The 16,349-nt window shown below is 36.6% G+C and overlaps 2 protein-coding genes across 5 annotated transcripts; both read right to left on the bottom strand.

Annotated features, from left to right (window-relative positions):
- Positions 1 to 6,027: 6,027 nt before the first annotated feature.
- On the bottom strand, positions 6,028 to 6,766 carry LOC18039334 (zinc finger protein ZAT11). Its single transcript, XM_006428947.2, has one exon. It carries the CDS (start codon positions 6,703 to 6,705, stop codon positions 6,187 to 6,189), a length of 519 nt encoding a protein of 172 aa, XP_006429010.1. The 5' UTR covers positions 6,706 to 6,766; the 3' UTR covers positions 6,028 to 6,186.
- A 4,720-nt stretch (positions 6,767 to 11,486) lies between these two features.
- On the bottom strand, positions 11,487 to 15,314 carry LOC112097175. 4 transcript variants are annotated; one of them, XR_002904801.1, is made up of 5 exons: positions 14,834 to 15,314; positions 14,312 to 14,428; positions 13,622 to 14,070; positions 13,229 to 13,520; positions 12,756 to 13,133 (listed from the first exon to the last, which is right to left on the bottom strand). XR_002904801.1 is itself a non-coding variant. In XM_024181471.1 (4 exons), the coding sequence occupies exons 3-4, from the start codon at positions 12,734 to 12,736 to the stop codon at positions 12,108 to 12,110; spliced, it is 549 nt and encodes a 182-aa protein (XP_024037239.1). In that variant the 5' UTR covers positions 12,737 to 13,133; positions 14,312 to 14,428; positions 14,834 to 15,314; the 3' UTR covers positions 11,487 to 12,107. The 4 variants fall into 4 exon arrangements, 2 of the variants coding, with proteins under 2 accessions (XP_024037239.1, XP_024037238.1); XM_024181471.1 differs by lacking the exons at positions 13,229 to 13,520; positions 13,622 to 14,070 and adding an exon at positions 11,487 to 12,284 and having other exon boundaries at positions 12,365 to 13,133; XM_024181470.1 differs by lacking the exons at positions 12,756 to 13,133; positions 13,229 to 13,520; positions 13,622 to 14,070 and adding exons at positions 11,489 to 12,284; positions 12,365 to 12,738.
- Between the last annotated feature and the right edge of the window lie 1,035 nt (positions 15,315 to 16,349).

Here is a 16,349-nt window from a genome sequence, read left to right as displayed (position 1 = left end):
AAAGTGGAAAAGGGTATAGAAAATATGTAGGGGGATGAAATAAAGGAGGAAGTGGAGAAGGGGGAAAATAAGCGCACCCACCCACCCACCCCCAAGCACACACAACCACACACATACACACGAACGCACACATCAAAGTATTTACCCTCGTGAAGTACATTATAATATTATCTCACCTATCAAATTATTGAAATTAATACACAAATACACGTGCATGCACACGCGCATACACATCAAAGTATTTTGTCACATTAATAACATGATAATATTACCCCACTTATCAAATTATTGTAATTAATACTCACACACATCAAAGTAGCTACCCTCATTAATAACATGATATTATTAACCAACCTATCAAATTATTGAAATTAAGCTTCATTAACCAGTGCAATGGCACCACTCGGCCTTTGGCCGAGTCGTTGATCTGCTGCCCTCACAAGCGGAAGGGCAGCGGTTCAATCCCCCACAAAAGCATTGTGAGAGCTAAAATATTCATAAGTTATTCTCCCTTGCAAAATGCGAGTGGAGCATAGACATCACTCGTCTGTGAGGGTTATTTATCTGGGTATGTACTCCATAGAATTTAATGTAATAATGTAAGTCCCAGTTATATATATCTGATTATAAATATCAATGTAATATCTGCTATAATAACAGTTGTAAATATTTGTGCAATACAATAATACGATGTGTAATTAATATTAGAAAAAAAAAACCAGTCCAATTCTATTCTTTAATGTCATGTTTTGAGGGCCCATCGTACAAATTTATTAGCCAATGATAATGCTTAATTTTAGAATGGGGTAATCTTGTTTAACATTTATAGTTAATGTCACTAAAGATAACTTATTGATAATGACTTGCATGCATTACCTCAGAGCCGACCTTCATTTTGTTTTAAACATTTGATTAAGTTAATTGTTATCGATCGTGATCCCTTGTTCGTTATTATCCTTAGGTTTGCAAATAATACATGCATCTCCGAGGCTGAGGCCAATATCAACGATCTCTTCAACTTCATTCTTATTCTAATAATTTAATAAAAATTTTAAATGCTCTTATCGCTATCTCCGTTTTGATATAAATAATATATTAACTCTTAAATATTTTACTCGGTGAAGTAATATGATAATTAATTAGTCAGTTTCCATATTTTAATTAATGGCAGTGTTAGCACTGTAATCGGACCGGCATTACAAAAACGACATTAAAATTGACAAGTTTCTTTCCCCAAGAAGAAAAAAGAAAACGATGTCTATATATATATATATAATTTAAGGGAAAATTAGCAAGACCACTTCCAAGATTTAGAGGCATGATCATGCATATTTCTAAGTTTTCGATGAAGGACACTAATACCTCATTTTAGCTATAATAACTTTTAAATAAAATAACTAAAAATAAATAGAGTGTAAAAAATATTTTAAAAATATAACTATAATATAAATAATTTAATATGTCTAGTAGACTAATATTTTAGTATTTAAAATAATTTAAAAATATAAATTATTATATTTCTTAATAATATATTTATATTTATTACAAATATTTTAAATAAATTTGTGGGTTAAATAGATTTTACAATTAAAATATATATCTCATTTATTAATAATATTAAAATTATTTAGCATAAAATTCAAAATAATTTAAATTCCTATATATTTATTTTCATAATATTTTCTATTTAAAGTAAAATTTACTTTAAATATAATAAAAAATGTATAATAGATTGTAAAATATTAAAATATTTTTTGAAATTTTTAAAATTATTTTAAAATGTATATATTATTATATTTTTTATTATAAAACATTAGAGTAATTTGTTTTATTAATAGAGTTAAAGAATATTATAATAAAAAAAAATATTGATGTGTTTCTTAAAAACTTAATAATTTTTCTGATCGATTATCTAAATCTTGAGAGTTTAGTTATCATTTTTTCTTAATTTAAGGGATATTACACTTTCAATTCAGTGACATGACATGATTAAAGTGAACTTTTATTATATTCTTCTACACACGGGCAAATATTTAATTTTGGTGGCATAATTCTGAAAAGCAACTAGTTTATTTTCATTGAAAAGCATTGATCTTGATAAAAGCATTTACTACGATATTTAATTAAGTGAACGAATTCTTAAAACCTAAGGAGGATGCAAATTTCATTATAAGATTTTTGGTTTACTATTGGATTTTGAGAGATTCTGATTAGGTATAACGGATAGTATTAATTGTACCTGGCTAAGCTTAATTTAGCAGTGGAAACTTTATTTAACATATTTATTAATAATTTCCTAGTGTCTTGTCTGCCTCATGTTAAATCTAAAGTAACACAAATTTATTGAAAAAAAAAAAGAAGTGATGAAGAGCCTGAAGTATAAACATATCTACACATTGTTTAAAAAGTAACTTAAAATAAATTCTTTTGACGAGTACTGCAATAACAAGAACAACGCAGAACAAATACATTAATGGAGATTAATTCACGGCCTGGTGGTCCAAATTTCCAATCCAACAAACACTGTGCTTTCTTTATTTTATCTAATCTTAACTGAGTTTTGGAGGAAGAATTCCCCATTAAAATTAATTTCCCTTTTCGTCTTGATCATTCCAGCTAGCATTAATTGCTTAATTATCAATTGGCTAAGCAATGCCGTTAAACAGCGCTTATCATTTATAGCTTGTTTATATTCCTTGCATGGCGCCGGCTGGAAATTACCTGATTCACGTAGTCGCTTGATTTGATTATTGAACACGTGACAAAATTCCGAGGCATTATCCAAGAAACTTCTTACTAACTAGAAGCTCGCTAGTTGACTTTTACACATCCTAAATTAGAATAGATAATCAAAATAATGTAATTTACTTGCTCTGTTGGCTTACGAGGAACTCTCAAAACCCTTGCATGTACGTATAATTTACGGATTAGAATTCTATTACAGTCTTTTCTCTTCTAATTTCTCCTAACCTTTTAAATTTAACGAAAAAATTAACTTAATTGTAAAAAAGTGAAAAAGAGCTGGCGTAATTGTCAACATAAAAATTTAAAATTTAATCTTAAATATTTTTATTTCACTAGAAGAAAAACAATTACTGTGGGATAATCCTTATCCATAATTTAAAACTCTTGTAAATAAGAAATTTAAGGGTTTTAAGTAGCTTGAGTTAGAGTAGTAGCTTAAGTGATATGAGAGAAAATTGGAAAAGATGAGAAAAAAAATTGGAGGTATTTTATTTAAAGAAAAAGAGAGGGAGAGATATGGGCATGAAAAAATTATCAATGAAAAGCTATGTCATCATCTATCTTTAATCCTTGTCATTGAATCATTGATAGATAAAAAATTCAAGCTTGAAAAATTGTGTTAAATTTTTTTTTTTTTTTTTGTAAAGCTATGGGATCCAGCCCCGGATCCATCCCCATAACTAATAATTACTTAATTACTGATACGTAATATTCAAGTTATTGGTAATATGAAAGTTCATGGATATAATTTTATTTCTAATTAATTGATAAATATTTTCTAAATTACCCACAAAATAAAAAAAAAATTAAATATGTAAGCATGCATATTATGTACATAAATATAACTGTAATAGAAGTGGGGTTTTATGAGTTTCACGAAGGAGTGCCAGCAGTTGAATTCATTTATTTATTTTTTGTCAATTCCATCTACCTATAAACGCCCAAACCCATCAAATTTTATTCTGGACCAATTTTAGCCCATTACAGGGGGAACAAAGGGAAAATAAAAAGCCTTATGCACAGAATTCAGCATAGTCGTAGTGGCCTAATAATCTACATCGGACAACCATTGGGCTCGGTGGTCAAGTTAAGAGTCATGAAGACAAAAGCAATCAGCACGTAATAATTCTTTGATTCATTACTAAAAACTTAAAGGCTTACGGAGTGAGGAATTGATGTTGGATAAGTATGCTTAAAAGTTGTAACATGAAAATATTTGATAAACGTTAATTATTATAATTTAAAAATTAAGTTAATTTAATTTTATATGTATATAATGAAAAAATTTTATATATTTATTAATTTTATTAAAATTATTATTTAAAAATTATATTTACTGGATACTATTAATTTTTATCTTATACTTATGGTTTTTCTTGTTATACAATTGTAGTTTAAAGGTTATAACTCTTTGATACCAAACAAGGCCTAACCAGAGACATTCTATAGAAGCTTAAAGAGTGATAACTGCTGATATATATAATTTTTTTTTTCTTGATAAGGATAACTCATGATTTTATCGTGTCTTCGAGATGATTGCAAATCATTTATTGTAATTATTTATTGAAGTATTCTTCACATTTTTCTGTATCATCCACTTATAATTGTAGTGAAGAGAAGAGTTGTTTTTATTGACTATTATTTCTACATCATCTGGGAGCGACCGTAATGATCTTTTTGATACATTTGAGCACTCTAGCAGATAATTAAGGCTTCATTTAAAAAAAAGAATTGGACAAATTATAATAACATTCCCGTATTTGTGATCTTTGAATCAACAAGAGTTAGCGGATACATATTATTCCTGATCTGAAGTGAATTGTGAGTTAATTAAAAACATATTGATTAATTGGTCGTTAATAAAATTGAAGATAACAATTTGAATAAATATTTATTTAGTTCCTATATTATCAATTAAGTATGCCTTTGGTCCTTTCATTTTAAAAAAAATATTTTAAGAATCCCTCTTGTTGATTATATTTTATTTATGTCCTTAATTACCTTTTCTTTACTCTTACAACAATTTTAGGGATCTTATAAAAAAAACAATATTCATTTATCTTAATTTTCTTTAAAATAAAATATAACAAAAGAATTGTGCATTAACTTTTATTTTACTTTTAGCTTTAATTTAATCAAGTTATTATTGATTTCTTACGTTAGAGTGCACTTGCAGCTACCCATGAAGAGCTAACTGTAATTCTCATATTGTGTGCTGCATATGGCCATAGCCATTAAAGGAGGCTCAGTTGATTTAAGAAAATCATTGAGATTCAATCAGAAGAAACTTGGACGGTGAGGTTTCAATAAAGTCCCATTTGCCAGCAAGGCAACAAGCTAACAACATTAATTCGAAGATTATTGAGTATTCAGGAAGAATACGAGTCAAAATCAGCCAATTAAGCTTGAGGCAGCTGGGATCCAAAGCCAATACCAGCGACCTCCGCAGCTTCACCGGCATTAATTTTAATTGAATAAATTAATCTTCAAGTTAATGCTCTTACCTCCATGTTACTTGTATGTAACAAAATTTAAGTTAATTAACATGGAAAAAGCGACTTTGACCAAAAATTGGGGTACAAAATTTTGACAAGAAATATGAAAAGAATAAAATATCTTGATAAAAAGTAAGTTGTGCATAATTTTTTTTATGCCTTTGTCAAAATTTTGTAATTTAATATAATTTGTGATGGGTTATAAAGTAGATTCTTAGAGATAAGGATGTATAATGTGGTGTAATATAAAATGTGATGAGTTATAAAGGAGATTCATTTATGATCCTTTATGATAAGATATAATGTCTAAGAGTGATTGAATTTCCTGTCTACATAGTTCCTCGTCATGAGGCATTCCTGGATATATATATATCTAGCGAACACCCTCAAAATTTTTTTTTATACGGACACACTTTTAAACCGTGTGATTTAATAGAGTCAAAATTTTAACGTTATTTAATCACATATATTTATAGTGCATTAAAAAATAGCTCTATTAAGCCATATAACTTAACAATTTGTCTGCACTAATAAAAAAAATGAACGCAACCCCACGTGTGCGCACGCACACACACATATAGAATTGTTAACGTGTGTATGAATATTATTATAATTGTTTACACTTGCAAAAAAAAAAGTTAATTTAATCTTAATTATTAAATTCTTGATTTTGAATTCTTACTCTAATTTTGAGAGTTAACGATGATTACATCATCCAATTTTTATGTGTAACATAATGGGCACAATCGCTCTTTCAAGAACAAATTAATTCAATCCTCGTCATCTCTTAAAGAAACATAAAAATTTCATATCATCATATAAGTGTACATAAAATAAATGAAAAAATGTGATAAGTTAACTATGAAACACCCCCCCTCCCCCGACGCCACCAAAAACCAAAAAAAAAAATTAATAATACAAGTTATGGCTCCAAAATTAAAGATAATCAAGTCATTAATAGATCAACCTTAGGAACCATCTTCCCAAACAAAGCCTCCAAATCATTCTCTAATGGAGTCAAGTTCAAATCCAATCCAAAAACCCTTCTGCTGCTATTCGATCTCCTTAACACCGGCGGCGACTGCGAAACGATCACGGCAGAATTCAAGCTTTCATTCATGGCGATCCTGTGCCTTCTCATGTGACCGCCCAAGGCCTGCCCCATAGCAAATTCCTGCCCACATATTGAGCATTCATGCAGCTTCGGCTTCGTCGCCGTCGTCGAGCTCAACGTTTTGGTCTCGCCATTGATTAGTCTTGGCTTCTTGTGGCTGGCTCTGTGGCCTCCTAGGGCTTGAAATGATGGGAACTGGCGATTACAAGTCTTGCACTCAAATACGTCGCTCGCCAAACGCTTCTTAATTGGCAGCTTTGCTCTATTGCTACGTGTAAGCAACATCAAACAGTTAGCCAGTGCTAATCTCTCCGCTATTTCTCCATTTGCTAAACCTCCCTTCACGGCCATGAGAGAAAAATAATAATTTTCACACGTAAAATGTCTCTTTATTTAGGGTTTTGTGTAGGTAACGTTTTGATGGAGACAATAAATCTCAAAGTTCTCATATTTATAGGCCTAGAAACTTTGACCCTCGTGTGCTTTCTAAACTTATTTTTTTGTTGTGTTGGAAGGGGTATCTGTTGGAATAAAGAAAGTTAGACTACATGCTTATTTGACGACGGCACAAGTATTCTTTTGACTGAAAAGAAGTTTCTCCACGTTGGTATTATTAATTATTTTATAACTGAAAAATTAAATGAAACTATAGGGATCGAATGGATATTTTACCGCACGCGAAAGCGTAAGCAGTGAAGTGTCTGGTGAAGGAGTTGTAAAGAGACGAGTCCCCGTTGGCGAGCTAACTGTCGCTTGATGGAAGCTTCGTCGGTTCTTTGAACGAAAAAGCATAATTTATTGAAGCCTTGATCTTGCTTTCAAACGCGGGAGCTGGATCATTAAGAGAATGTTCAACGTTAAGTGACAGTCAAAATGGAACAACAATTTCTTGGGATGATTTCTTTTCTTCGTACTAGGAATTAATTTTACACTTCAAACTAAAATTGCTGCCAAAAATGTTTGGATAATAAAGATAATGGTATTTAATTGAGATAATAAATTAAATTTCTCATGTGAGGACGAGATGGTTTTAATTATATAGAGAAAAATGTTTGCATAATTTTTTTGTTGTGTTTTTTTTTTTAAAAAAAAAAACTAGTCTTAACAAACAAGCCTCCTCATGTGAAACATGAATCCAATCCGCACGAAACAAAGGTCTAGAATGGTCAAAAATTAATTGACAGAGACAGGAAGTGAGCAGGTGAAGGGCCTTAATTACCTCTGATACAATGATTCTAATAATATTAAAGACACGTGTTAACGTAATCTGGATATTTTATTTGTGTTATTGAGTATTGTTATCCACGATAAAGTGTTCGGTGTTCTAGCCACTTGGGTTTTAGCCGAGTGGTGAATCATTATTTTTAAAGTTGAGGATTATGAGTGTAGTGGTTTTAATTTTTAGTTTTAACCTCTCTCGTCTGTGAGGGTTATATGTCTGAGTATGTACTTCATAAAATTAATATAATAATATAAGTCTCAAGTTATATATTTGTGTCTGCTCTAATGGCATTTGTAAATATCTATATAATATAATAATCTGATATGTAATCAGTATTAAAAAAAAAAAAATCTTCGATGTTTTTGGAATATTACTCTCTATTCATTTACTATCGTTTTAGGAAGGAAATATGAGGCCAATGATGAAGCGCCACGTGTCGATATTTAAGAGATTAATTTATCTCGGGTCCCTTGGGTACCTCGGATACCCTAGGTACCTCGGCTACCCTAAGCACTCTGGGGTATCTCGGGTACACCATGAAAGGATATAAAAGTCTTCGTAAATATGTGAAAGGATATGTGGGCCCCGAATCTCAAAAAGATCGGTTTGATACATGTAAAAAAAATAAGAAAATCTCATGCCGCAAAAGAGGAGACAGCCGCCTGTCATGCCAGCGAATCCGCCAAAAGTGTGATATTGTGACAGTTGGGACCACCAGCTTTTCCTGCTACGCTTGTAAAATTACAACGGAATTGTAGAGGTACGCGAGACCACCACACTACGCCTAGCACGTGAATACGCCACAAACTTACTCTCCACTCATATTTTTGAAACATCTAAGCCGTCATACACATGAAAATAAGAATATTCCTGATATGACAGCAGGGAACGCCACTAAAATAGCGCCAGGTGGCACGACGATCGGGGTACACCATATAAATACTCAGGTTTGATTTTTATTAAGTAAGTTAACACACTCACCATAAAAAACTAGGGTTTCTTCAACCTTAAAACCTCCATTACCGAGAGCTTGCAAGCTCTCTAACCTAAGATAACCCGACTCTAACTTGAGCGTCGGAGTGTGGTCGCCGGCCACCCCCGACTCCACCTCTAACCTCTTTTTTGGTTGTTTCGCAGGTTTAAGGCGAGTTTCACCAGCCCTCCGTACCTGAAGTCAGACCCCTTCCATATCCACCGTCATCTCAATCCTCCTTCACTCTGCAAAAAGCCTAAACAGCCCGCATGTGCCGAACAAGCGAGGTACCCCGCTCCCCGACAAAAATATAAATTTATTGCTCTTGGGTTGGTTTTGTGGTTTTTTATTCATTGACCCAAAATCAGCCGCAAACAATTGGTGTCGTCTGTGGGGAGTGCGCAAAAAGCCTCCATACGGTGCTAAGCTTGTCGGTACGTGTGCTTGCACAACCATGGCACTCGACGTACCCGCTGATAACCAAATGCTAGGTCATGATGGAGCGGAGGATCACGATAGTGATGAGAGGGGTGACTCGACTAGAAGGGCATCCCGCCTAGAGAAAGGCAAATTTGTTAAGCAATCAGCTGGTATTCAACCCGACGAGGAGCCCGTTACTCATAAACACTTTGAGGATTTGGCTCATGCAATTCTCAGAGCAATAGGATCTCGTGTACCCAAAGCAGCCACTTCCTCGGTAACTCAAGATGTCCTGCCCCCATGCGGTGAGAAGCAGATCATACCAAGATCTGAAATACTGGAAGGAAGTAGACAAAAGCATGGGCTGTCGAGCACCCGTTCAAAGTTTCAAACCGATGACTCTCGGGAAGAACGCTCCACTGCTTCTTGCTATTCCCGTAGCAGCCAGGGTACCAGATGTAAACAAAAAGTCCATGAAGATCTACGGCACAAGTTGAACACCAAAAGAGCTTCCCAAACAACTGCGGCATCCTCAGGTGCACCTGGGGTATCCCGCGATTTCCTGGAAAAAATGTAGTACCTCGAAGCTCAAGAGAAGCCCCTTTCTGAAAAATAAAACCCCACCAATGCTCTAGCGCCAGCAGCGTATAACTCGCCATTCACCATGGAGATTCGAACAACGGTTCTCTCGGAAGCGTTCATCATGCCTCAAATACAACAATACTCGGGTACCTCGGATCCCGTGGAACATGCTGAGTTGTATCATGACCAGATGATGATTAAAGGAGTGGGCAAAAATGCTATGTGCCGGATGTTCCCGCATACCCTCACCGGACCAGCCAAATCATGGTTTCGATCGTTGAAGGCAGGTAGTGTATCCTCCTTAGACCAGCTCCTAAAAGATTTTGTTCATGAGTTTGGTTATGCATCCACCCAAGATATAACATCCTCCAAGCTTGCTTTCATCAAGCAAGGGGATTTGGAGCCTTTAGCCGAATACGTAACCTGCTTCCACCAAGGGGTGTTGTATACCGGTATGTTTGGTCACCAACATACTCACACTCATTTTGAAAAGAATTTGTGTTTGAGGAAGTTATAGCGGTCATTTCAAAAACACAGCCCTCTTTCATATGGGGAAGCTCGTTCTCGAGCCCTACAACAAATAGAAATAGATGAGAAGTGTAACCTAAAGCGGGAGGAAGACAGAGTAGAAGTTGTGAGAAATAAGAAGAAACCTAAGAGAGCCGAGGTACCTCAGGTACCCTCTCGAGCACCCCGGGTACACAGCTTACCTCGTCCAACCCCACGTGGGAGAAGGCTGAATATTCCTGGTGTACCTCGAGTACCCCAGCAGTCCAATGACATTTATTCGCCTTACTAATTAAGCGCTTGCAAGAAAATGAAGAGCTGGACGGTGGAAAGTGTTATAGACAACTAGTCCTCTAAAACAAAAAAGAGTAGGGCCAATTGAGGTAGATGCGGTTATGAATGATGTACCCGCGGTACCCCAAAGTCCTAATTCAGCGTTAATCGAAGAGTTAGAGGTACCCCTGGATCCCCAGGTGCCGAAGGAAGAAAATGAATGAGCACACACGCTACTCTAAATGAAAAGAACAATTATAAAACACTTATGAAATGCTGCCATACCAAGGAAGTACTACTAATAAAGGGAAGCACTTTACCTCTTTCTATTTACTTTATTTATTTTTCTTCAATGCTTATGCGTTTATAATATTTGATTTATTGTGTGGTGTACTTTATCATGCGGGGTACCCAGAGTACCCTAAACTGATTAGTTGCACTTTTCAATTCTCCAAGTCTCTAATGACATGGGTGATCTTAGGATCCCCCATTTCTTTAAGATAATAGAACATTATCATGTAATGATCTTGGTTCTATCGTTTATAAGTATGTTTTTTACTTTATGAGATGATGTGTGTTTTCCTTTTTTATTACCGAATGTGATTGCAGTTAAATTTTCGCCATTAATGTGACTCTATCTTATTACGCCATGTCTTATTCAGCTATAATTGCTCCATTTCAAGATAATCATGGGAACCTGAGGTATCTGCCTCGATTCGATCGTGAAGATCTGTTCGAGGTCAACGTCAATAAGAAAGAATACAACAAATTTAAAGATGGATGGTCAAAGAAGGCTCGAGGGCGAGGTAAACCAGCATACCTTAGTGCCATGAGGCTCCGTTAAGGTATGCACACGCCCACACCTCCATTCTTTTACTTGAGCCAAGTAAAGAATAGATAAATGAAACGAGGTAGGCAAGCATGTCCTTCAATTCGCATTATTTTATTAAATATTAACTAGAAGCAGATGGCAAAACTAGCATATTTTTAACCATTTTTGCAAGAAAAGAGGCCAAGAAAGTCCTCGAACAAAAAAAAAAAAAAAGGTACATGGGGTACCCAAGGAAACTCCACAAGTCTATTCGAGATACGCCATAACCTTTATTTACATTTTGGTTTCGCCAATTATGAATTTCATTTTATATTATGATGATGCACATATTATTAAATTTTTGAGATACACCATAATCTTTATTAAGACGAGCAGCGAGCATGTCTACGGAAATCACCACGCAAGCGCCAAAAATACATCAGCGGGGTGCCTGGGGTACCCGAGAAAACCCCACGAGTCAACACAAATCAATCATAAGCAAGAAATTCAATGGCATTTATAGAAGTTTAATGCGAATAAGTAGCAAGATTGCCGAGGCAACCTTCCAAAAGATAAGTATCCCAACACACCAAAAGGATGAAACTATACTACAAAGGTACATAAGCAAAGAAAGAAAGCTGCTAAGGCATCTCGAGATAAAACTCTAAATAGCAAGATCAAGCAGAAGAGGGGACATCCTCTACACCGTTCCTCTCAACGGGGGCATCAACAGGAACACTCGCGGTCAAAGAGCTGCTACCCACACGAACAGCACTAACCGAAGGGAGATCCGCCTAGAGTACTTGGGGTACCCCCGAAGATTGTTGTGGGCTGTAAGATGGTGGAGCCTGGGTTACCGTCTTGTGCTCTATCACTTTCAGGATAGTCGACTTGTCCATCATCTCCGGTTAGCGAGATAGTAGCCCACCGTGCTTAGACTTTACCTCTTCTAACTTCTTGGACATTCAACTGTTCTCTCGGGCGTGGTCGTCCAAGCGCCTTTGCAAAGCCCTGACCTCCTCTCCCAGCTTCTCTTCCCGAGACTGGCCGAGCCTAACCTCACGTCGCAGCCTCTTTACCTCGGTCTGTGCAGTCGAGATGCCACTAAGGTCTCGGAGACCATGGCTAAGGTAGAAAGCCGCCTACACAAATAATAATAAAAAGAAGAAAATGGAGTCAGAACGATATAAAAAAAGAGAGAAAGAGAGTGAGAGGCACTCACGTCATGACAAGCTTTGAGCGCTCGGCTATAACGCTCATTTAAGTCCAATCTATCTGCCTCCATGGCCATGTCAGTGGAAATGCACTCGGAGGAATGAAGGAAGTAATCAGGAAGATGAGATATCCGCTTATTTGCCACCAGGTCCAGCTCACCCTCCACAAGATCTCTAGGAACCGTGAACAAAGAGCTAAGCTTCCTCTTGTGAGTAGCCGGGGTACCCCGAGAACTCCCAAAAGATGAGACGGACAATTTGCCCTTGCCGCCTGGAACGACGGGAGGTCGGTCACCTTTTACTGAGGTACCCAGGGTATTGGAGGAGCTGCCGCTCATGCGACTGAAGAAGGCGTCAAAATCTTCGGCAAAAAGGTCCATACTTATCCAACATCAAGTAAAAAAAAAAAAAAAAAGAGGTGAGACAAAGAGACAAATCATGAAAATAAACAACAAAGTCGTCATTAGCAAAAAGGCACATTAAGAAAAAATAAGAGATGACCACCAAAACAAAAAAAAGAAGGAAAAAAGTTTGTTCAAATAATGGGGGCACCCCACAGAACCAATGAAGGCAGGGTACCCCAACAACACCACATAGCCATACGTGAATCGCCCCCCGAAGAAGACGGAAAACTCTTCTCGATCAGACCAGCTCTCGTCAACCGGGTAGTGCTCAGAACATCACCATCACTCTGCAAAAACTGGAACTTCTCTGTAACACCACTCACTTTTCTCCCCACTTCATGAACTGGGCATGTTCCCTTGGTCCAAGTGATGTCTGCAAAAATCCCAAGAAACAATAAATAAGAAGAAAATTCATGCGAGAAATGTATATATAAATAGAAAGGGAGAGAGGAGGAAAGAAACACATACTATCTTCATTGAAAAAGTTCCGAACTTGCACAACTTCATTCCCCGCTGGAATGCTCCTCCCCTACTCGTCCTCAGCCACAAACCACCCATATCTATAGCCCTTTTTCAGCAAGGGATCCAGTCTCACCAACTTACCATGAACCCCTCAAGTAGCAAAATAAACTACGGATAAACCAGCGGGCTTCTTCAACTGATAAAGCCCCTTTAGATTTCCATAAGAAATATCCTCCCCAAAAATATCTAGCCACAGAACCTCCAGTCCCGTGAGCAGTCTCCAACCGGGTAAAGATAACTGTCCGGGAGTAATTTTCATCTCAGTAAATATTTTTCTAAAAAATGGCTGAAGAAGTAAACGGAGACTTAGGTAAAAAAGGTCAATATGGAAGGCAATACCATCAGAATGGGGGTGCTCAGGGCGCTCACCCTTGTGAGGTACCCTCAGGTGGACAGAAGGATGTATGTTATATTTAGCTCTAACCCTTTCTAAATCTCTCGGAGTAGCCGGCCTACCCCATAATGCATAGAGCTTACGAGCTACAGGGACAGAGGGAGAGATTAGGGGAGGTTCTGGAATGCTGACAGGAATAGGAGATTTAGGTCTGGAAATCTTTGCACGAGTTTTTCTATGGGCTGGATTGGCTAGGTGTTTCCCTTTAATCTTTGATTTTTTACTAGGTTTGGTTCGAGATAACTTAGGACTAACTGAAGGGGATCCATCGTCGTCACTAAGGGATATATTAGGGGCTGAATCAGAAAGGGGAACCTCCTTACTCGTCTCCCCCGGCTCCCTGACCACATTACGACCCTTTTTTCCCAACAATTTTTCTCCCCATCTTCTTTCCCTAAAAACACAAGACACAAGTTGAAAAAGAAAGCCTCCACATCAAAACATACCCCCACAACTTCATACCTCATCCATCACAAGCCAAACACCAACATCCACCAATAAAAGCATAAATAAAAAAGAAAAATGCCAACACTTTGCATGAAAACTTGAAACAAATCTTGAAACAAATCTAGAAACAAAGCCACAACATTATTTTTCAAAATAAAGAAGCCAAAAATAGGTATAAAAATTCATACCTAGATCTCACCGAGAGCAGCAAATTTCAGTCACAAAAAAGTAAGTTTTAGACTATAAATCGCCAAGAGAAGTCACAGATCGCCAAAAATTGCTTAAAAGATGGAGCTGTGCAGAGGCTGTCATGGACACAATGAAATTCGTTAGAGATAAAAAAAAAAGGGGGAGCCTGGAGATAAACAAAAAAAAAAGAGGAAGTCAGAATAAAAAAAGAGCTTGGATGATATAAAAAAAATGGGGAGAGCCTGGAGATAAAAAAAAAAAAAAAGAGGAAGTCAGAATTAAAAAAAAAAAAGGGAGCTTAGATGATATAAAAAAAATGGGGGGAGCCTGGATAAAAAAAAAAAGAGAAGAGAAGAAAGAAAAACATGTGCTGCATGGAGAAGTATGTGTGTATACATATATTATAATAATAGTTATAATAAATGTGATAAAAAAAAAGAAGCCAAAGAAAACGCAGTAGAGGAAGAAAAGAGAGAAGAAGAAAAAGAAGTGAATGCGGGGGAGAGAAACATCACGCCAACCTGCGGGAAGGAGACCTCGCTGGAAGCCGTGAGACACGGCCGCGCTCCGGGCAGATCGGGCATCGGAGATCGCCTCAGCAACCGCTAAGAGCCCGCCGAAAACGCGCAAAAAGAAGTGCAGCCGAAAGGGAAGGAAAAAGAGAAAAAGAAAAAAAAGAAGAAGAGAAAAGTAGAGTTGACTGAAAGAAGGGAGAAAAGCAAAAGAGAATGAAAAAGTGATGGTGGGCCAAGAAAGAGAAAGGAAAAAGAGAAGTAAATGAAGATTACCTGGAGGAGAAATGTTAATAGAGTCTGGAAGAAGATAAAGAAAAGAGAAAAAGGAGAAATGCAAAAAGAGAAAGAAAATGTGATGGTGGGCTGGGAGCAAGCAAAGAAAAAAAAAGGGAGATGGATGCCGAAAGGGCAAGAAGCAAAAGGCAGAATAAAGAAGAAAAAAGGGAGATGAGGAGGCGTTGGAAATTGGAGAAGAAGAGAAAACAAATTTTTTTGGGGATTGCAAAATGAAAGAGAGTAAAGTGGAAATAAAAACGTGTAGAAGATGGTTTGTCAAAAAAAAAAAAAAAAGGAAGATGACATAAAGCCTGTGATTGAAAAGATTTGACTAGATTTGAAATTCAAAAGCCAGAGCAAGAAGAAGCCACGGGAGGCAATTAAACTTGATAGGAGATTTTTTGGGATTTTCAAAATAAAGTGGTAACATAAAAGGAGCGGAGCAGGATTAATTCAACCTGACAAATCATACTTTATGAAGTGAGAGGTTAAATAATTTTTGCAGAATGGTGTTTTCAAATTCAAATCATGTGTCAGGTGGTTACTGCTCCCTCAAGAAAAGCTGGAGAGACGTGAAGACATGCATCAGTTTGGTGTTTCCAAAAAAAAAAACCAGGGGGATGTTCCTCCAAGAATACATGCATTAGTTCAGTGTGTAAATATCGCCACGTGTCACGCACAGTTCCTCTAAGAGTTTCTTGTGCATCAATTACATTCGCCACAAAGAAACTAGGGGGATGTTATTTAGGAAGGAAATATGAGGCCAATGATGAAGCATCACGTGTCGATATTTAAGAGATTAATTTATCTCGGGTACCTCGGGTATCCTAGGTACCCTGGCTACCCTAAGCACTCCGGGGGTACCTCAGGTACACCATGAAAGGATACAAAAGTCTTCGTAAATATGTGAAGGGATATGTGGGCCCCGAATCTAAAAAAGATCGGTTTGATACGTGTTAAAAAATAAGAAAATCTCGTGCTGCAAAAGAGGAGACAGTCGCTTGTCACGCCAGCGAATCCGCCAAAAGTGTGATATTATGACAGTTGGGACCACCAGCTTTTCCTGCTACGCCTGCAAAATTACAACAGAATTGCAGAGGTACGCGGGATCACTCCACTACGCCCAGCACGTGAATACGCCACAAACTTGCTCTCCACTCATATTTTTGAAATGTCTAAGCCGCCATACGCATGAAAATAAGAATATTCCTGACATGACAGCAGGGAACGCCACTAAAATAGCGCC

Source organism: Citrus clementina, unplaced genomic scaffold (genome assembly GCF_000493195.1).
Source record: "Citrus clementina cultivar Clemenules unplaced genomic scaffold, Citrus_clementina_v1.0 scaffold_6, whole genome shotgun sequence".
NCBI classification, from domain to species: Eukaryota; Viridiplantae; Streptophyta; class Magnoliopsida; order Sapindales; family Rutaceae; genus Citrus; species Citrus x clementina.
The sequence above is the reverse complement of the archived record's forward strand: the minus strand, read 5'-3'. Positions and strand labels throughout refer to the sequence as shown.